The sequence below is a fragment of the Seriola aureovittata genome, chromosome 5 (assembly GCF_021018895.1).
Source record: "Seriola aureovittata isolate HTS-2021-v1 ecotype China chromosome 5, ASM2101889v1, whole genome shotgun sequence".
In the NCBI taxonomy this organism is placed as follows: Eukaryota; Metazoa; Chordata; class Actinopteri; order Carangiformes; family Carangidae; genus Seriola; species Seriola aureovittata.
The window spans coordinates 16,368,737-16,392,314 of NC_079368.1; the positions used below are offsets into that span (position 1 = coordinate 16,368,737).

The following is a 23,578-nucleotide window of genomic DNA, read 5'->3' on the forward strand; positions in this document are numbered from 1 at the left end:
ATCTTTTTAGATTAAATCTTTTGGTACTTAAGAGCGCTGGTACTTTAGAGTGTGCTCTATTTGAAAAGTGCCTTGAGATAACATCTGTTGTGGTTTGGTGCTATGTAAATAAAAATTGAGAAATTGAATATTGTTTTTCACAGAAAGTTGCACACAACTCATAAGTTTCTGTTTTTGCCAAACCTAATTTGCCAATTCTAATTTATATTAAAGTAACAAAGATATTTGACTGACCATCGTGAAAAGTAAGTGAAACAGTAATTAGAATAGTTGCATGCCTCCTTTGTTATTTACTGTTTAGTGTACAGGCACTTGAGCCATTTTCCATCCTTAATGAGTAATTTTACAAACTATGATCCAGAGGAAGTGTCTCACTCCAGAGTGCCAAAGCTGTGTCAGCGAATCAAGTTGTTTACTTGACTGTGGATGGAAAGACCTCATCTGATGTCTGGAGCTGATCACAGGTTGTGAAGTGCTGAAATGACAGGGTGGAGAGTTCAGTGAAAGAACTGGTCTAAGTGGAAAGAGACTCCCCAAAGTCACTTAGAGAAAATGACTCCTTCTGTAACTACACTGAAAATGACTCTGACACTTGAGGTCACAGTCTAGGTTCATTTCTCTCATTTTTTTTTGCTATTTTTGCATTGAAGACGCCCGTATGAAGCAGACCATACTAACACTAAATTCTCTTTGGCTTTGGGCCATGCACCGTTGTCAAGACTTTTATTTCATCGAGACAAAAGCAGAAAGCAAAACAGTTTCACCTCATCATTATAATATACTTAGCTGATACGGGAGAAACTATTTCATTGTTTACAACTTTGATTTTTATCATTTAATATAAATGTGTCTTAATTACGAATCCATTTACATTTACATATCCTTATTGAATATTATCTTACCCTCTTGTGTGCTTTATCACTTACATCACTTTGTTTGTTTTCTAAGCCAGAGCTCTGATTGTTTCCATTGCATACTATCATGTAGGAAACTTACTGTCCAAATTATCCTCTCTTAGACTAGAGGAGAGCACTCCCCTCGCTATTTTTCTTCCTGAGCATCTCACCTTGCTCTTTATTGCTTGAGCAACTCCACCAGGGGAAACCGTTATGATTTGGCATGGGTAGCATGCAGGCAAATACACCCATTTTGGATAATTGCTCTGAAATGTGCTTATGTAGAGGTGCCTGAGGCAACAAACTAACCACAAACATAATAACAATTTTAGTTGAGCAGTGGAAGAAGTTTTAGACGGGGGAGGAAGGAGGTGGAGAGAGACACAGAAGGAGTGAGATGATGAGGCAGAGAGAATGAGAAGGGTTTATGCAAGAAGAGGTCATGAATAGATGCTTACACCGCTTTACTGTATATATAAAGGAGTTCAAACTGAAGAACACTTTACAAGGTTGCCCTCTGTACTTTTCAACCCTGTTGTAATTCTAAAAACTTGTTTAGTGAATTTATCTTTGCTTTTGTTATATTTATGAATCTGGATAGTGTTATCTGCAGTTTGGGAGTGAAGTGGGGTCAGTGAATTGATATGACACAGCTGTCCCTCCTCTCCTGTGCACATATTTCCCCTGGGCACATATTTGCACACATGCACAAAAACACACACACACACACACACACACACACACACACACACACACACACACCTTCCATTGAGGTGAATTCGTGGTCCCCTGGTGTCGTGAAAACAATGTCACATTCCCTCTTTTTCTCTCAAACACACACAGCACTCTTGCCACAAACTGGTGAAATTTTGTCCGTCAGAGCCCCCCTGCTTAGCACTATGTGTGAGTGTGTGAGTGTGTGTGTGTGTGTGTGTGTGTGTGTGTGTGTGTGTGTGTGTGTGTGTGTGTGTGTGTGTGTGTGTGTGTGCGTGTGCGTGTGTTGTCTGCTCATCCCCCGAGCAGTTTGCTTTAATCTCCTTTAATTTCATTCTCAATCTTTATGGAAATCAACTCTCACAGCCAACTCCTCATTTCACTATCTCCCTCACTAATTAAGACCAGGAAATTGTTCCTGGAATTGGCTGGCATGAGAAAACTGTGTCTCATCCCTCAATCACTTCCTCATTCTCTGTCCTTGCATCTGTAGTTGTTTTTTCCACATTTGTGGTTACGTGTTTGTGTGTGTGTGTGTGTGTGTGTGTGTGTTTATCTGTCTGTCTGTCTGTCTGTCTGTCTGTTTTTCCATCCCCCTTGTGAGTATCTTACTATTTGTGTTGTGGTGGTTGTGTCTCTGTGTATGCATGTTGTGCCTGCTTGTTTGCCTCCATCTCCTGAGTGTATTTTCCTCGCTGTGACAGTATCTCTCTGTCTCCATCATTCTCTCTTTGTCCCTCCGTATCTGCCCATGTATGTGTGTCTCTCTGCGTTGTGTGGGTAGCCATGTGGTGGATTTAGGGCTAAAGCTTTGGGTGATTACTCCCATAATGAACCATCATGCTCTGTTCAGGCTGTCATCCCCCACAGGGATTGACTGTATTATGAAGTTATCATTCAGCCTCAGCAATACTTTGTGTCCTCACATAACTCTCTTAACCAATGCAGCTGTACACGTGGAATCTGATAATGAGTAGATTTATATTGCGTGACAGTAAACCTCATCATTTAGGTGGGAAGTTATTCTGGAGAATTTTGGGAATCTTAAAAGCTTTGTCAGTGGCGTATCACTACACAGCAGTTAGCATGATCATCTCGCATGGATTCAAGTGGCAGGCTGTGTCTTGCCTCTCATGTCTGTAGCTCATCTGCTGCTGGCTTTCAGCTCGCATACAGTAGTTCAACAATGACACACAAGCTGGCAAGAATGATTGACACTATGGTCCCAAATCTGTATTAGTTATCGATGACACATGCCAGGGGACATTAGCATGAAGTAGAAACTCCATGAACTCCCCTCTGTGCACAACTGGACAACATTTGACCCATGGGGTGTGTATTGTTGTTCAATAGATGATAAAGGATGCATGTGCATCACTGTGTAGAAAACACTTTACCACAATTGCAGATTTTCAGTATTCAGAAATGAAGAAACTTGTTGGAAACCAGTGAACTTACTTTTTAGATATTAATCTGTATATTAATCTCCATTTTCTTGCATTTCCTGATTTTTTTTTAATTAATTGATTAATTTTTTGCTTCATGACTCATGTTTATGGGTATTGTTAGCATATATGAAATTCCTGCTGTTTGCCTGTACAATTTGAAAGCCTCCTCATAATGGAAGCTTGTAATGTTAGCATGTATGAACTGTCTGCTATTTACCATCAAAATACAGTATACCAGCCACTGGGTATATGCCAGATGTCTCATGTTGTTTAGTGCAGATCTCAGATGCCTACAGTGTGTACAACAAACTGTGTCAATACAAAATCTGATAAGTATTGTTTATCAGTTAAAGGAGATTAGACACTACACACTTGTTTGTGACATTCAGTGTCACAGTGTCACATTGAAAGCATGTCAAACTGATCACCAAAGCATTGATCATAGTGCCTGACAAACCTCTCTTTATCAGCCATAAACACACAGTAACAGTGTGAGCTGTCTTGTAGTAAACAGATGTTTATTCCTCACCAGTTTCTGTGCAGAATTATCCACCAATTTATTGAAATCCATTTCATGCAAATATCTAATGATGCTCTCTGATCTAAATGGGATGTTTCCTCCTTGGGACATGCAATTTCCCATTGGGTTGTCCATCCCTTACATCTGTATGTGGGAATAGGGGAGAATTATTTATGGTTACACATTCATACTATTTGAAATTATGAAGTGAGCATATGTGCATTATTATTTAATGGCTGGATTCAAACTTTTAATACTTACTGTAGCTAGACACATATTATCTCTTCCTTTTCTCTTACAGCTCACTGGTTTTGAGAGAGATAAAGCAGATAGACAGAGATGATACGAGGTGGATTCACTGACATGAACTTTTATTGAATGGTTTGATATTGAAAGTATGGTGGACATGAAAAAGACTTTAATAGGCAAAGACCAAGCAGGTGGTTTTGGTATTAAGAAAGAGTAAGGTGGTCCTGCTGTGTGTTGCCAACTTCTCCCTCCTTCTCCTCTCTCTTTCTGCTTCTCATCTTTCAACCCCCCAACTGCCATCCCAACTTCTACCCCCCCTCTTTTTACCTCTCCTTCTCTTTCCCTCTGCCACTTTCTATATGTGTAGGCCACTGTAAGGTGACTGTCCTGATAAAATACAGAGAGAGTGAGACAGACTCGACCGGTTCAGCATCAAAAAAACGCTCTGTCTAGTGAGTGCCTGTGTCTGTGTGTGTCCACAAATGGTGTACCACAGCTGACGGATAAGGTGATTAAGAGTACACCTGGGAACCAGAGGAGTAAAAGGACACAAGGATAACACACACACACGCTCTTCCTCTCTCTCTCTCTCTCTCGTACACACACACACACACACACACAGAGTGCCCTCCCATGAAAGTTTTCTGTATGGTTTTAAAAAACTAAAGGACAGAGGATTTGTCGTCCATGGTTGCAGCTGCCCTTCACAAACTAACAAAGTGACTCTCTAACTCTTCAAAGTGAAAAACTTCAGCATTTGTGCTAGATTCAATCAATATGTCCCCAAAACTAGAATAGTGCTGTTAATGCTTCCATACCTGCAAACCACGAGATATCACTGTTAAATACCCACATCACTTTTCAGCTATGTAGCCAGTGTTATGCACCATGGTCACCTGCTGACATTAAATTCAGGATATTTGACACAAACACACATGTGTGTCCGTTCACACATCTGTTCACATGTGTATGAAAACATTTTTCTGTATCTACATGCAGTCATAAATACTCACACAGATGTATTACTGTATTACTGTATTACTGAATGCATAGATACAAAAGGGCAATTTACAGATCCTTCCAGGGATTATTATCATTTGTACTTTTCTCTTGCTTATATGTTCTTCTATAGAAATCCATTACACTTTCTGATCAGCACCATAAATAAAGTCACCTGTTAAATCATGCAACACTGCCACCCCTCTCAAGTTACAGTTTGTTTTATAGTCTTTTTTTCTGTTGCAGTCTAATTATTTTAACATGTGTTTAGCTCAGTGCCAATATAGCCATACATACATACAGTATACTGTAAGACGGCAGAGTAGGCGGGTTCACAGAAAAGCAGTGATTTATGTTTTTAACTCTATCCACAACATGAAATCAGTCAAGCTAGAGAAGGACAAAGTTCTGAAAAACAGAACGATAAAGAAGATTACAGTGTCAGGGGTAAAACTAGACAGAAGGAGATTGTCAGAAAGTTTATAGTGTAGTGAAAGAAACTCACTCAGAAAGTTACAGAAAAAGACACCAATATAAACAGCTGTTTATTATTGGCGTTGTTGCCCCTTTTGAAGCTCTCCCAAATGAATACAGTTCAGTCTCTTGTGTCAAACTATGTGGGGGGAAAGTGGCAGTGAGAGAGACAAAGATGCAGAGAAAAATATATTCAGCGCAATGATCAGTTAAACAAAACTGTCCTTCATCCGTCCATTCATCCATCCACCCACAAGGATTTTTGTACTTTCATTCACATCATTTAATGCCTTTTGTCCGTCCCCTTGTGTTTTGTCTTTCCGTCCTCTGTTGTTCTTATTTAAACGTCTGGCTAATTGTCTTTAAGTCTGCTACTGTGAGCAATTTTTCCTCAAAATGAAAACAGCTGAGCCCTCTCTGAAACATTCAGTGAAAGAAATGGCGGTGCATTCCATGCTGCTTTGTAATGCTGTCATTTATCACAGCATGTGGACCATTAGTGTGAATCATTTATTGTCTTTGGCCTGCTTGAGATCCCCGAACTCTGGCAAGTCTATATGGAATGAAAGCAAGGTTAAATATTGTGCATAGTGATTGAGGGGCAAGCATGCAACAAAGCTGCCTGTGTTTAGTGTGTGAAGCAGCTAAAGCACTTAATTCCTTGATCAGCTGTGTGTGTGCGTGTACGTGTGCGTGCGCCTGTGTGCATGCGTACCCCAGTGTGAGCATTAGCTGAGTCTAAGAATATACAGCTAAGTGTTTTTCCTTGTTGTGTACATCTCTAAAGTGACAGGAGCGGGAGAAGTCAACATATGCATGGCTGACTTCAACCACAACTCCGTAATTACTGTGTGATTGTTGCCGTGGAAATGAGGTAATGAGGCTGGTTTACAATGACATGGCAGCATCTCCAAAATGGTCTCCCTAACTGCTGAATCATAGGATGTCTTGCAAAATGGCCACCTCTGCTTTCTATTGAGACTCTTTCTCTTTTGATATAATTAGTGGCTTCGCTGCTGTGTGTTATGTAACAGTACAACGTCATTACTATGAAGAATACCTCAACAACTGTGTTTTAAAAACAGAAATAATGTTATCATACTTGACTTCTGTCTGAAAATCAAGCAAGCAGATGCATTTCCAAAACTGCCAAAAAAAAAAAAAAAAAAAACTGTCACACGCTCTCTGGTTCACATTATAACCTCCTTTATTGCAGTTATTCAGCTTCTTGTCTCTCTTTGTCTCCTCAGACCTGAAGAAGTCATTCGAACAGGAACCCTTGGGAAAGGAAGTATCTCTGGAGCAGGAAGTGCTGCTACAGTGTCGCCCTCCAGAGGGCATACCAGCTGCTGAGGTATGTGCAACATTATCGTTAACCTCCACCTGAGGTAAATACAAAGTAAGATGTGAGATGAGGAGGGAGGACTGCCGGAGCTGAACGAGGGAGTGACAGAGGAGACGCGATGGCAAAATAAAGACAACAGGAGATGTTAAAAAACAAAATATAAAAATAGAAATCATCAAGTGGAAATAACTTCAAAGTGCCACAGAAAAAATCTTGACACTCTCTGAAATTGCCTGGAACTGTGAATGACAGACAGCGGAACAGAGCAGTTTGGTGGGCGCATGCACACTTTTACAGTCTGCAGTCAGTGGTTGAAGGTTGTGCTGAATAAAAATGTATCCTGACTCTTTTGTTAAATAGCCTTTTGTTTGTTTGTTTATTTTCTTTTAACTAAAAGCTGATCAGACGCAATATCTAAAAACTAAAATAATTTTGACCTAATTACTGTAGCAAATTTAAATTACGGAACCTTGATACAAGCAAGGCCAGTGTTAAATGGAAAACTAATTAAAGATTGGCATAAACTAATTTAATTTGTCTTGTTTTTAAATATTTTCTGAGGTGTTTTCAGAAACATAAGTCATTGTTTTACAGTGCGCATCAACATTTGTATTGAATTGTCACAGGGTCCTGAATCCTGTTTTGACTGGCTGTTGCTTGAAGAGCTCTGCCGCACTGAGGCAACATTGATCGAAAGATACAAAGTTTAAACTTAGACTTAAATGTCCCCAGTGAGCCAATTTGAGTTGCAGCACAAGTTACATGAAGAAATTTCAGCGACTGCAGAGGGTTTAACCTACATTCCTATGTTATTTCCAATGCTCTCTCTCCTACTGTACCTGAGCTTTGCTGAAAATAATGAGCATAATTAATGAAAGTAGATTTCCTGCTTCCCTTCAAAGGACTGAAAAATAGTTATGTTCCTTTTCAATAGCAAACATACACATATTGTTGAAAACTGAACTGATGTGTGAATACAGTTGCAGTTAAAGAGGAAACAAGAAAGAGGTGATCGCAATTGGTTAACTTGACTTGAGGGGGAAATTACACTTGCACATATGACATAAGTATTACAGTGAGCACAGCAGTGTTTTTGCCATTTAAGCAGTAAGTTCACTGCCTTGCCCAAGGTCAGAGATTGCTACCCATGCTAGTAATTTGAACAGGTGTGAATTTAAGTATGTACATGTGAATAAAAGTGTGGTAAACACATTCTCACACTACCACACCACTATTCTCCTTGATGTACGATAATATTTTATGCCTCAAGTACATTGTCAGCACATTGACGTGTTATTCACTCATCAAACACGTTGCACAGTAAACATCCACTTTGGAAGAGCCACACATGTCACTTCCACTCCCCGAGGGCCTTAACTACTGTGAAGAATGTCATTTACAATTCAGATTGTTCTTTGCTGGTTTCATCTGGCTGCGTTCCCACCTGAATGGATAAAAAGACATAATTTCATTTAGTTGGTCACTGGGGAAGAGCAGCACCGCACTTGGAGAGAGGGCTGCGCTACCGGATAAGGAGTCTCTGAATCAGGTTTCGCTCCTCGGGGTTTGATAGTCGTTTTCAATTGCACCTAAGTACACAGCTCCCCTGAGAGAGAGGGGGGAGAGCGAAAGTGAAGGAGAGGCGGCGAGGGAGGCACTCAGACAGACCAGCATACAAAGTGAGGGAGAGTGCGTGTGGGGGAAATGGCAGTGACGAAGGTGGAGCAGATAGAGAATGAGACAGAAGGAGGAGTGGTAGGGAATAACAGAGATCTTGCTCTTTCACCTCTAGAAATCGCTAATTCTTCTTTTGAGGGAAGTAAAGCAAATAAATATGTTGAATTGTGACATCAGTTCAACAGTAGGAGCTGCAGAGACTTAAACACACAAACATGGAGTCTCTTGAATTGCTCATTACTCCTCCTGCCTTATTTATTTTCTTACTGCATTTTATTGTGACACCTGTTTGAACACAGCACATTAACACACACAGGTATGCTCATAAACAACATACACACACACACACACACACACACTCTCACACACACACACACACACTATAACACACAGACACTCAGAGCTATTTTTCCACTCTGTTCAATTTGCTACCTTTTCCATTCCTCTCTCCTGTCATAATGGGATCTCAGGGCAAATGGATTGGTCTGTCTGCCCTGTCTGCTGAAGCTGATTAGAGGGATTTAGGTTTAAAACCTGCTGATGACCTCAGGTTGTAGCCCTGAATATTTTTTTTTATTTTATTTTTTTGTCTCTTCTGACTTTCTATTCCTTTGTTCTTATCATGCCCATTCTCTATTTCATCGTTCCTCCTTGTTTTGCTAGCTCTTACACACACACACAAACACACACACACACACACACACACACACACATACACACACACACACACACCTTTTTTATTTTTCTTTTGATTGACAGCTCTCCTTGTTGCTGTCCTGTGACCTCCCTAAAAACGTTCTAATATTAGTGGTAGCGGTTACCGTGTCGACCAGTTGATGACTGTTGTAAAGTTGACAGTGTGATAGGGTCGGTGCCCTGATATGTGACACCCACATCGTAATGCCCAGCTGGCATCACGTGGCTGTCAACATGCCGCTCCAAAGCCTTTACTCTCCAAACACACACACACACACACACACACACACACACCCAAACACATACACATTTTACTTTCATATACATCTAACATCTGTATAACATACACATGGCAACCTACGCACAGATGGTTCTCCATACATTTACAAAGATACATTTGCAGATGCAGCCTACACACACACACACACACACACACACTAAAGCATGACAAGAGGTACACTACGAGACAGATTAGCCAAGGATCATTTTAACGGCTGCACAACTGTTAGCCTTGAGAGGCTGGGGTCAAACCAATTCGACATTGCAAGGAAAATGTGGAGACACCAACCAATTCACCATTATTTCCTTTTCTCGTTCCTTTGATAGTGCTGCTCTTGTCATCAGTCAACTTCCTCCACCTACATGTTTTTTTTTTTCTCTCTTTCAATATAAAGCTCATGAGAGACACAATTTGAGGCATTGTGAAATCCTGTAGAAACATCTAAATCTCTTTTTAGACCGTGATAGAAAAGCTTTAAAAGCTGATGGAAGGCTATTGGATTCAGCAGGGGAGGGTTCAGCAGTTCAACAGGAAAGAGTTTATGGACACAGGCAGTGAATTCAGAGAACTTGCAGTAAGTGCAGCCCCTCACTTTCAATGACAAGCATTTGTAGTTTGATCCATTTTAATGTGTATTAGCCTAGTTTTTGGGTTTTTTTTTGCAAACTTTTTATTATTATGAAGTACTTTTGTGGCCCAAGGTCGTCCACACTAGTCAAGATGGTGGAATCACCCATTGAAATTAAGAAACTTGACTTAGTTCTGAGTCCACTTGATTGTGTATTTTTTCCTACACATGTTGGGAGGTTCATTGCGACGTAGAGGCAGCAGTCTGACTGTAAAAATACATTTTAAATCTTGAAATCCAAAGAGTAAGAGTGACCCCAGGGGCCAGGCAGAGCACAGTGGACTGCGCGTAACAGGTGGGGTTATGGATTTCTGTGTGTGTGTGTGTGTGTGTGTGTGTGTGTGTGTGTGTGTGTGTGTGTGTGTGTGTGTGTGCGTGTGCGTGTGTGTTGTGTAACTCTGGGTGTCTATTTGAATATTTGTGTGTTTGCCTGTCTGCGTCTGTCTCTGTGTGTGAGTGATTACCCCAGCTGCAGTGAAATAAACACATCAGTGTGTGGTGACAGGCCCTCCGCGTGTGTATCCCTAACGTACACACACATACACACACAAACATGCACAAAGTCAGACAGTAACAGGATATGTGTCTGGAGCCTGGTCAAGTTCCTGTCACATTCTTAACCACTCAATCCACACCCTAAATTAGTGCAAGTTATTCACTTGGATAATGGCTTATGATCAACCTATATATTATCTGTGTGAGTGAAGTCTTTCATTTCAGAAGATAAATTATAAGTAAAGTCAGAGACCTACAGTTTTCTAGAGAGGTTCAATATATGTACATCACAATAAATGAACAATAACATTTCATTGCTTTTGCAACAGGGTGTCGTTGGGGGATTGTCCTTCATATATGAGATTTGGATTCAAGCTCCGAGCTTCATATCAGCCAGCATTTCCTGACATTTGGCCTGTTTAAGTGTCCTTGAGCAAGATACACATCCAGCTGCCAGCTCCAAGGTTGCTGTTACATAGCTCACCATAGGCAGCAGTCTAAAAGAGATGTTTGCCCTCAGGCAGAGCATGCATACTCACATACATGGTGCACAAATGTGTGTGTATGTGAGTCCAGGAGACACAGTCTTTCTCCTTTCACCTCTTTCTCTCCCCCCCTTTCTCTCTCTCTCTCTCTCTCTTTCGCTCTCTCTCTCTCTCTCTCTCTCACACACACACACACACACACACACACACACACACCACACACACACACACATGGTCTCTAACCTCTCCTGCAGTGACCAAAGATGTCATTTTTTATGAATGGCTTTCTAAGTTAACCCGTATTGAATAAGTCTAGACATTTGCATTTGTGTAATTACCCGTGTGTGTATGTATTTGTGTGTGTGTGTGTGTGTGTGTGTGTGTGCGTGTGCGTGTGCGTGTGCGTGTGCATGGGCGTGTCTCAGTGTGTGATGGAAATCATCACAGACTTTTCTGTCAGAAGGAATCAGTGATGTGGTGTGGCCAAAACGCTAACGGCTTCCTCACTCTCACACTCATACAGTATACTGTACACTACCACACACACAGACACAGACACACACACACACACAAACAGTACATTTCGGTCCCCGCAGTCACTATTGTTAATGTGTCATATGATGACGTTTACCAGCAGAATCTGTCTGGAGGTTATAATATTGGTGCCAGTGGAGAGCCTTAAATGGACAGTGAGGATGACAGTGCGAATTAAAGTGACAAAAAAGACATGCTGTCTTTCAGTGTCCAGAGATAGAAGCACAACTATTGTATTCCTTTAGTTTTAAACTGGTTATGGATCTCACTGGAGCTCATTGTCCCTCTGTGCCTCAGAAACGTATTTGTCAAATACCACAGGATAAACTCTTAAGTTCTGAATATACCCGAAATCCATCTTTTATCTAGTGAAATAAATATCTGCGAGGCTCGTGGACAGTATGAATGGCTTTTTTTTTTTGGATTTCCTTGTGTATCTGAATAAAAAGAATTGAATGAACATGTAGGGATAGAGAAGGTCTATAGATAGAATGTGTAATGTCAAATAAAGCATGAGATCTTTCCTTAGCTTTACAAAATGTTGTGACCACAGCACCAGAAGGATTAAAGCCATTTTCATCCTGGCCCTTCCTCAGAGAAACACATGTGTATGTAGCGTGTGTACCTGTGTGTTTATGTGTGTGTGTGAGTGTGTGTGTGTGTGTGTGTGTGTGTGTGTGTGTGTGTGTGTATGTGCACAAAACAATTTTATGTAATGCTGCTTCCCCAATAGATCCTTACCTTAATCCTCTTTGAGCTAGGATAGTAAGCCCCACGGCTCATCTCCCATCACATTTTACCTTTATCCTCAACCTCTGTCAGAAATCATCACCGTAATCCACAGATTAGTCAGCAATCTCTTTTTTATTCCTACTGCCTAGGTGAATTATTGAAATGGTGTTAAGATTATTAAAATGCTGTTGCGATGGTCTATCTACTGCAGAGTAATTTACAAATGGGACAGATGAGGAGAAGCAGCTTTTGTGTTGTTTTGGTTGTAAATGTATTGTGGTTGCACATAGGAGATGTAGACAGGGATTATGATCATTATCTAATGATGATTGTACACAGACACATGGATGGACACACACATAAACACACATACAGTATGCTTTATCTCCTTTGAGTCATTCACTTCTCATACCGGATAGCAGTGCAGTCTTTTATAACTACTTTGTATTTTCAAAGAGATAGTGTCACACTTCCATACACACACGAGGAGAGGATGGACAAAAATATATACATCCAGTGTAAGCTGTGATTTTAGGAGCCTTGGGAGGCTGTTCATCCAGTGATAAGCCATGTCAGTAAATTCAGGCATTAGTCAGATCCCTCTCCAAAGCCAGCAGACTGTGCAGAACTGCATCCGAAATGTGAATTTTCCATTGCAGAACCTCAGCAGCAGCTATCAGATTTCCTCACTATTTTATTCTGTTGACCTCTGTGTGTGTGTGTGTCTTTATACAGTCATAAAATCAGTGTATCTGTTGCTCGTTTTCTCAGTTCAGTACCATACGGTTCCAGTCGCTGCTTCTGTCTAGACTGAGACTCAAATATATTTTGTTTGCAAAATATTTGCACAAAGCATACTGAAAATCATTCTTTTTTTATTTCTCTGTGCCTTTCTTCATTTTTTCATGTATAATGCTGATTTCAGAGTGCATGCAATGTTTGCAAATTATATCTGGAACTGCTTTTTATAAAAACACTACACCCATATCTTAGCTTTCTCACACAGGGGGAAGAGTTTTGGTATTTCAGCCCTCACAGTGACTGTAACTGTAAACGCTTAGGGGACATTCAACCATCATCAAGGCCGTTTAAGGAAACTTTCAATCAAAATTGAAAGAGGGAAGCATCTAATTACATATAGTTGCCCTGTGTTTTGTTTCTTAACTGATGACTCAACCTGTATTATTTCCTTCCCTCCTCAGAGATGACAGGAAGTGTGCAGACCAGTGATCATATGTAGTTTTAGTTCTCTGTGGTCTGAGGTTTGAGTCTTTTTGAAATGAGGGCTTTGTTCTTTGGGTGTGCGCCATGGAGAGGGGTTGAGTGGGTGCTTGACTCAGAAGTATGAGGGTAGGAGATAATGAAGGTGTTTCTCTCCACACCTCCCAAATTAGGAGAGCCTCCTCTCTCCTCTCTCATTACCTATTCAAAGCCTCGCAAAAACTACAGGATATTCTGCCTTTGCAATTAACCCTTTTTTTATGTCTTCCTGGCAGACATGGAAGGAGTTCCAAATGTGCTGGTGTTGAAATGCTGACCACTTTTTTAAAAATTTTTTTAGATTATTGTCTATTTGTTGACAATTTTCACTCATTTTCCGCTTCAATTTCTGTTTTTTCATTTTTTGTCACTTCCTTCTGTTGACTCTTCTCCCTCTCTGTCTTTTTTCACTTTCTCTTTCTGTCACTATCGCTGCCTCTCAGTCTTCTTCACGCCCCCTGTCTTTCTTGACACAGCTCTGAGACAAAGCTGTGGATTGATGGTGACATGACAGTGTAGAGTGTACTGCATTGTCAGGCAGCTACCCGCGCTGCCCTCGGCAGTCCTGACAGTGTTGTCATGGATGAATGGACACAGTGTTTTGACGCAGGGTGTGACAGTGTCAAATAACAAAACTCTGTTCTGTTCCGTCAACTTTTATACGTTGTTAGACCTTGTAAGTCTTTTAGGATCACAAAACATTTGTAAAGTTGTGCACAAAAGCCTGTAACATCTATAAAAGGTGTCTTTGTATTTCCATATATGTGTACTATAATAATACAAAAAACATATTAGAAACTCATTTATGAAACAATTTAGCACCTTGAAATTGTTCTCAGTCCTACTACTGGCAAGAGTTGTAATATAATTTTATATTCTTAACTACTACAGCAATTGGGACAGTAAATTCCTCATTTGGGACCAAGACTGAAAAAGTTTAATAAGGCAGGGCTTTGAATAATTGCTACCAATTAATTGCTTTTCACTTACATCACTATTCAGTTAAGTAGTCTTCAGTGAGTTACTAAAGGAGGTCATTGTCAGTGCAATTAATAGTTTTATAAATTTGACCGTGTTGATAACAGAACATTATCAGATGATGATCGTCTCATCTTTGTGGAGCAGAGAATATGTAAATGATATGTGATCCTCTGCTGTCTGATTGTAAAACCCATCATTTCTATGATTCAGGCCTCTAACACTATGTAAGATGTGTTCGGTGGTATACAATCAAATATGAGTACGTTTCTGCTGAGTTGTATTAACCACAATACTGCTTACACCCTGGAATTGTATTGAAACATTAGCTTATCAAACACTCTGCCAAGAAGCACTTGGTGCTATTGATGCTTTGCTGATTTCAGAAGCATAATTCTTTCAAAGGTAGACGGCTGTATAGGCTACTTAAGTGTGACCTGGCAGAGGCCGATGTACAGCACTTAGAGATAAAGATGCGCCTGTAGTTCAGTAGGGAGCCATAAAGAGAGAATATGCGGCTCATGATGGCGTCTGCTGTCCGTTTGGAAGTAAAAATTGTCAAATCACTGCCGCAGTTTGATGCACAGCTACGTAAAATTGTGTGTTCAAAGATGCAGTATTGGCCAGTGCTGGTTAGTGAATCTTGTTAATTTCCATGCCTGATCACATTCAGCTTCATATAGTAAAATATCTGCGTTTGTTCATATAAACTCTTCAAACATTTGCATGTAGCAAAAGGAAGTGCTAGCAGCTGGTTGTCCAGCTCACTCACCAAAAAGACCAACTCTGCAGAAATACAATTTCTTTAATTGATTTTTCCTACATTATCCACACAAGGTATGGATAAGGTTAGGCAACTAACATTCTTAGATAAATATCATTGTCATGATTTAAATATTTTAAAAACGATCATCTCTTGTGTCAAAATCAAGTGCACTACACACCCCGTCATCACCTCAACCTCTGTCCTCTTACTACATAAAATTTCCTGCATTTGCACTGAAATTTGGCATTGGACATAAATCATGTACTGCAGAATTTACCAGTCTGAATGGAATTCAAACGGGGCTGTTGTTTAGAATAAAAAACTTCCCAGCAGAGGTACGCCTACTACCTCTTTATGTTTTCTGTGTGTCCATTTTGTTTGTTTACCATACACACCTTATACTTTACACTATACATCCTTCAACAAAATGATACACTAACAAACAGGGAGGTCTCCAATAGTTCGGCTGACCCAGCTAATAAAGCAAAGCTGATTTTGTTATTGGGTGGTTTTAATAACACTGGAGAGCTGGAGAGTCAATTAAAAAGGATTAGCATGCCCCCAATCAGCTCAGAGCCTCTTCATGCTTTAATGATTATGGAGTGTCATCAGCACTCCTACACTGTGGAGTGAATCAGTTTTGACACACACACTCACACACACACACACACACACACACACACACACACACACAACACACACACACACACACACACACACACACACACACACACACACACACACACACACACACACACATTAAAACTAAACATGCCCATATATACCTTTACACATACACAACTATGTGTTATAAAAGTACTGACTTACAACATATTTTGTATATGCATGCATGCATTCACATACACATTTTATTTTTATTTTGTAACTTGATTCAGTTCATGTAGAATCCAATTTGTTGGGGTCGTGTGCATAACCTCAAGAAATTGGGAATTGTTTACTGTAATTACAGTACATACACAATAAATGTCTGCACAGGGAAAAATGAAGCAAAGGTAGATGGTGCAACCTGCCAGAAAAGCATTCACTCCCGGATGAGTCAGACATTACAGGTGTTCTTAGGTCATAATGCTAAAACACTTAAATTCTCTATAGCAGTCTGTGTCCTGTGGTGTCTTTTTGTGCACTCTCCCATCGCTCTCATTTTATCCCCACCATTACGTTCTTCTTTATTTCTTTCCCTTTGTCTCTGCCACTTTGCCTCTCTCTCTCTTTCTCTCTCTCTCTCTCTCTCTCTCTCTCTCTCTCTCTCTCTCTCTCACTCACTTTCTCTCTTTCTTCACCTTTCTTTCCCTCGTCCTCTCTCCGTCTTCTGTTGTTGCCATTAGTGATGTTAAAGTACTTAGTGAACTGGAGGGTTCAGCAGGAAAGGCAAAATACATCACTGTCCAGAGAAATAAAGAAAGCACCAGAGACACAGATACATAGGGCTTCAACACTCTCACCGCACTGACCCGTAACCATGCACAGGGCTGTTCTATAATTTAACAACCTGTCAATCATTTCAACACTGGCTCACAGCAAACCAGGAAAGTCAGTCAGGCAACACACTGCTTTTAAAGACTTAAGGAAACTCAATAATTTTTATTAGGGGTGTAGAAGTCGTAGTGTAATCGCCAAAATTGTCTCAGTATTTTGAAATGGGGAGTTTATTAGAGATATGGTGAGACGATCCACTTCTGTTTTTCGTTCATTCAAATAATTGTCGGGAATATGAATTAGAATCTGCGAAGAAATATCAATAGTTATGCATTATACTTTAATAAATCAACCACTTGACAGTTCTGTGTTTGCATAATCTGACAGCTTGCATAAGTGTCACCAGATTTTATCTAGCTCTCGTGAAGTGTGTGTGCTGTGAAATACCTCCGCAGCAAATATTGCCACGTGACATTCTGGGCTTGCAGATTAGACAACAAAAAGTACAGCATGCTATATTAAAGAGAGGAGAACAAGTTTAATCTTTTCATTTCCTCACTTTCAGTCCCTCTACCACAAGCAGAAAGAGTTTCCCTTTTGAACTGTTCCTCTGTGATATTTGAGGTGTTGATTCTGATTCCAGCTGTTACTGGGTCAGCGTCTGTTTGGGGAAATGTTCCCCTGACGTGTCTGAGCTGTTGAGTGGATTTGGATGTTTTTCGTCTTGCCTCTTCCTCTAATGATTTGAGCCCAGGGTCTCATTTCAGCTTTCCGTCCCCTAACACTCTCACCCAAAACTGTCATCTCTGTAACCCCCACCCCCCCCCCCCAAACCCCCCACCCCTCTCTTTCCCCCTTCAGCTACCACTGCTGCTATCACAGCCCCAAAACATTTTCACCCTTAGAGCTCTAAGTCTGAGTGGTTTTCTGTTTACTGTTTGTTTATTCATTTATATATTTTTTTCTGTACATTCTAATTTCCTGTTTTTCTTGTTTTCTATCATCAGATTTTGGTTCTCAGATTTAGGAAGCACTGACTTGTATGTACAGTTTTGGCTACGAGGGGGAAAAAAAAAAAGATTTTATGATATTTTATTTTGCAAATGATTCATTTCCAAGTCATTCTTTTTGAATTTCACTGGCTGATCAGTGATAAAAACTTTACACGACGAGGTCACTATAGTCCCACAGTTGGGGAATAGCTTTACTCCCTGAGCTCCAAGTGCCAACTCATCTACCTTCCTTTCACCTGGTTGTCTCGATGCCTCGCTGCTCTCACTCCAAAGCTTGACCTTACCAATTCACATTAACAAGCCTCTGGCGTCATATTAGGTATAGTCTCAGTGATCTGTAATGTGTTTTAAAAATCCAGCCAAAGAGTCAGGTAGAGAAATAAATTAAGAAAATGATTGCAGTCTGTACTTAAGTGGCACCTGGAGTTTGTTAAGGTAACTGAAAATCATTTGACTTCTTTTACCAAAAAAAGTGCCCTAAATTGTAATCATTATAACAAATGTTGCACTATGGTGAAATACTGGACTTGTGAATGTTGAAACTGAATATATTTTAGGATCAAAGTGATCAAAATATAATCAGGCTTAAGCTGAATGCATTTGCCTCACATTTAAAGCATCTTTTCTAGCTAACCTGCTCACTGGCTGTGTTGTACTTTTCACCTGGCAATGTAATGTTATTGAACTGTCTGTCAGGACATAGTCAGATTTATTGGCAATTATTGGTTAAGCAAATTCAGTACCACAACTCTTTGGATGTCTCTGCCCTTGGCTTCCTGTTTTTCTCTGCCATACCTCGAGCCTTTCATTTCTCTCTATCTTATGTGCTCTCTTTCCTGGTTTCTGAGCCTCCACTTCCAGGCCTATGGCTTCTTTCTCTCCTTCTTTCACTTTTGGCACAGATCTTTTTTCACATTTACTCACCAACCACCTACACCATCACGCAAACCAGGTCGCTTGAGCACATGGATCCAAGGGCACAGTTTACAAATCTGAGGCATGGAATATGAATCCTAGAGCAGGGCTTATAAACCATGAGCACACATTTCTCAACCCAGAGACTACACATTTACACATTGATCATTTTGTCCCCCGCCGTACGTCCGCACATTCTCTAACTTTCTGTAAAGGGCAATCCTCCGCAGTCGTCCGTCTATGTAATGCCTCGTTCTTTGATAGTAGAGGGATGGGCTGGGGGAGGTAGCAGTATTTGGAGTTACTAGTGTTTTCTTTTACACACACACACACACACACACACACACACACACACACCTCATGTTTTGACACAAGAATTGTGGGATAAAACATTACCCTCACCAACTTCCTCCTGTCCTTTGCTAATTTTATTTCTCTTCCCCTTCCCTCTCTCCCCTGCATTCCTCACATTACTTTTACTCTCATTCTCTTGTTTTCTCAAGTGTTGGGCCTAATGGATTACCTCAGTATATCTTCCCCATCTAGTCTCTTCCCTCCCTTTTCTCTCCATTCAGCACCTTAGCCTCTTTCTGCTTCCCGTCCACCTTTCTTTCCCTAATTATTGACATAGTATGGAAATTCCAAATCGCTGTCTCTCCCTCAGTCTCCCTTACCTCCTCATTACCTTTTCATTTGAACTTTTCTCTCTCTCTCTCCCTCTCTCCCTCTCCCTCCCTCTCTCTTACTCCCTCTCTCTTACTCCCTCTCCTTCCCTTCCTCTCGTGCTTCCTCTCCCCATTTGTTGACATTGTCGGGTTAGCTTTAATGGATCACCCACGGATATCTGGTCCTTGCCTGCACTCCCTGGTTCCTCATCCTCCTCCACCATAATCACTGCCTCCCTAACTCTCTATCCTTCCCTTCTCCGCCTCTTCCTCCTTTACCGTTGCCTTGGAAATACCTTTTCTCTATCCGACCCTCTCTTGAGATTGTTCCCCATCCATCTTTCCCTCTCTCAGTCTCTCTCCACTCTTGAATGTTGACATGAGAGGGGGAGTCTAATAGATCACTGTGAAGCATCTGCACCTGTGTTAAATCTCAGAGGTAATGTGTGTGTGTGTGTGTGTGTGTGTGTGTGTGTGTGTGTGTGTGTGTGTGTGTGTGTGTGTGTGTGTGTGTGTGTGTGTGTGTGTGTGTGTGTGTGTGTGTGTGTGTGTGTGTGTGTGTGTGTGTGTGTGTGGGTATTTGGTGCATGTGTGCACCCTAGAGAAGCCAATGCGGGCTTTCTGTTCAGCACATCTGTGACCTCTTTTAGTGCTGAGCAACTTCCTCGTTTTGGCTCTCCTTTACTGCCTCTCCTCTCCCCTCTTCTCCTCTCCTCTCCCCTCCTCTCCTCTCCTCCCCCCTCCTCTCCCCCATTTCACCTGCTTCGACTTTTTCTCTCTTCTTTTGCCCTCTTCTTTCTATCACTTATAAAGCTTACATTGCAAAAAAGGAACCATTAACTTTGTGACTTTACTTTAGTTTGCAGGGGCGAGCTGTTATAACCACTTATTTTAGTTCTTAAAAAGCTCATGTGCTGAGTGTTGCAAAACAAAGGCTGCCTTATGATATAATGCAAAGACATGACATTTACAGTCACATTCACGAGCACAAATCCCAGGTATGTAAAATAATACTGATGTATCACATGTGCGTGCCATACATCATTCAGTGGAAGTGTACCAAGGTGCAGTGGAGTAGTAGGTTATAAATAGGCCTCTGTAGGCCTGTCCCAGTCCAACTGGGTGTCCTCCTGTGTCCCAGTTCTGTCTGTGTGGGACACCTTGGAGAGTGCGCTGCTATTCCTCACACTCCGCTGCACATTGGGGATTCTTTCTGTTATACACTGAATGTGCCACTTCCACAGTGCCCAACTACATTTTAATTCCTAGTGGTACGACTCTTTCAAGAACATACACTAAGTCCTACTTCTTCTCAAGACCATGGAGGATTCTCTGCTCCTACTCACACATTTAATTCTTCTTCTTTTTTTATCTCTCACAGTTCACCAGATTATACTGGTATATATGTATATATTTCTCTTTCTCTCTTTCTCTCTTTTTATTTTCATCTGCGCACAAAATGACAGGTCCATGCAAGAATTAGATTGCTGAATTAAAAACATTCATTTTTTTACTAACAGTTCCTTTGTCTAAATCAATGAGCAAAAATCTGCATCAGGTAGGAAGAATGGTATAATATTAAGAGTAGCCTTAAGGGTATTAGCCAGCAACTATGCTTTGTAAATCGTCTCATGAATCGACGCCTATCATCTATGTGTTTTGTGCTTTCATTGTAGATTAAATTAGATTAAATGTGTTCATCGATTTCTGGAAAGATAAATGCACTAACAGCTCTCAAACAGCTGAAAGAAACAACTTAAACTCCAAACTGCTTTTTATCGAAGGTGTCTTTTAGAACATCAGAGTGGGATGATTGTCGATGGCGACCCAGTTATGTCACTGTGGTTAATTGGATCTTTATGTCACTTGCCTGGATCTAGTTAATTAAGCTGTCAGAGCCTCTGAAATCCCAAGTTGGCATGCACACACATAGGCACTGATGCACCAAGATCCACACACACACACACACACACACACACACACACACTTCACCCACGTACATCCTGTATATATGCGCGCACATGCACAGTGACCTTATTGTAACCTGTACAATCTGCCCAGTCTGCCCAGTCCTGACACATATTGTATTGTAGTGGTGTTGGTGGCTGGAGTAAATTCCCCACAGTAGCTGTGGGCAGCAGGATTGTCCTAATCACCTCCCAAGTGGAGTGAGGATGCGGACAGAAACACCAGGACATATGGCCAATTAAGACAGGGATGTGAAATGGCACCAATAGACTGTGGGTGACTGAAAATCACACTTCACACAATAAATATAATTCACTGGCAAGGTTATTGTTAATAACTGTTCCTGTCTACTGTGTGGACATTGACACTATATTTTAAATATATGCTGGAAACTAATCAATGTCTTGGGGCTGTATTTTACATTTTCTTCTGTTTCTTCTGTCTGCCTACACAGATTGTCTACATCTTATTTTATCCATCAGTCTCTTTGCATAATATCTCTGTGTTGTTTCTTTTGACTTGTGTCTGAGAAACAGTCTCTTGCCACTTTTTTGTGCTTGTTCATTATATTCTTAAATCATGTCTTCAAGTTGGCAACTCAAATGGAGGCTGTTTGTCTCCTGCTCAGTTCTTAAACATCTGAGGTGAACTTCCCTCAGAGATGACGCGCCTGGAAGAGAAGAAAAGAGATGGTATGTCTGTATTTGTATCCTATAGATGCTAACAAGTGAAAAAGAATAAAAAGAAACGGCTGGGACGAAAAAAAACGGAGATGGATTTTGTTTGCTTCAAGGAAGGGGATGACAAATCGTGAAAGTGCAGATAAAAGAAAAGTGTGTTACTATAGAAGTGGTGGGAGTGAGAGGACAATTAGTCCAGAGGTTTTGTTGGCACCAAAGTATAGCCGTTTGTATTTGTTAGAAAGCTTTAAATTGGCAGGTATAGAGGTGCCAAGAAGTGAAGTAAACAAGAGAAGAGTCATGGCAGTGTGGAGAAAAAACACAAACACACACACACTATCGACTCACTGTAAATCTCTTTTTTTCCAAATCAGTGGTTACTGCTTTTGCTCAAGCAAATAACAGTACTTAAGTAGTGGTGTTAGAAAATGTACATACACAACAGGCTGTTTGCGTACTTTGTCCTGAAGAATAGGCTGTAATGTAAACACAGATGTGCAGGAAGAATACACCTTTGTGTTGTATGAAAACTGTCAAATGAAGTAATAAATGTTGTCTCAGGAGGATCTGTGTAAAAAAGCAAAGTTCCTATTACCTTGTATAGCCTACAGACAGAAATGTATCTTAATGGTATTGAGCAAATCTGATGTGACCAGCTGCCACATTCCTTCGTTCTGCATATAATATGAATGCCATAAGAGAGTGCGTTTGCAGACCTAAAATTTTTATCAATCTGCCTAGGAAATGAATATATGTAAGATAGTTTCTATATTTAGTTTGTCTCTATATTTAGTTTCTTTAGTGTACTTACGCTGCTCTAGGTCCAATTTGCAAAAGAAAACAGGTTGCAGAAATACCACATATCAAAACACACCAGGATTACCATAAATAACAATTATCCCTACAGCTCTGTTGACACTTGAGAGCTGTAGATGAGCATTTCAACCCCTAATGTGTGGATTAGAAATCAAAACACTCCGAAACCACAAAGATCTCTGATTCCATTTGATTTTGCGCAGTCAGTAATGGTTTTAAAAACATTTGGACCTGGGCAGCCTTTTTGTAAAGCAGAGGTCAATCGCTCCCACTACAGTCGGGCGGGTCCGTGTGGTCTGCCACTCTACTCACGGTTACCACCATGAATGAGGAGTAAAGGGACACTTCCTGGTTTACTTTAGTCATTTCTTCTGACACTGATTTCAGTTTTAGTGCTATGTTTATTTGATGCTGAGGGAAACAATCTAAGACAAATTGTTTTTATTTTTTTTCTCCATGATGGTTACTCTCCTGTAATTGTCTGAAACAACAAAGTCCTTTTTGTTCATCTTATCACAATGAGCTAATTGTTTTGTCTAATATCAACGCGCACACACACATACTCACACACTCACACACACACACACAATCTTCGCCATATTCGTGCGCGCTGTTGGATTAAATTTCTATTAGCTTTCCTCGATTGAGTTTGAAGATTGTTGATTAGCCAGTAATGGCCTTTGTTACTGCACTAATGAATAGCTTGATTACTATTCTACTTAGCTACACATCAGGAGGTGGGTGGTGTGTGTGTGTGTGTGTGTGTGTGTGTGTGTGTGTGTGTGTGTGTGTGTGTGTGTGTGTGTGTGTGTGGCATCTGGTGGTATTATTGTCTGATAAACACACACAGACAGTTATAGCCAATTGTCTGGGTTTGTGCCAAGAAAACTGATGGCAACAGAATAGAA

General features: G+C 40.6%; 1 protein-coding gene across 3 annotated transcripts in view; it reads left to right on the forward strand.

Moving 5' to 3' along the window:
• The window catches only part of unc5ca (unc-5 netrin receptor Ca), a 205,299-nt gene that overhangs the window by 132,596 nt on the left and 49,125 nt on the right, over positions 1-23,578 (forward strand). For all 3 annotated transcript variants that reach the window (XM_056377039.1, XM_056377038.1, XM_056377040.1), the window contains one exon: positions 6,551-6,654. In XM_056377039.1, the coding sequence (XP_056233014.1) occupies positions 6,551-6,654 (104 nt within the window). The remainder of the gene's footprint in view (positions 1-6,550; positions 6,655-23,578) is intronic.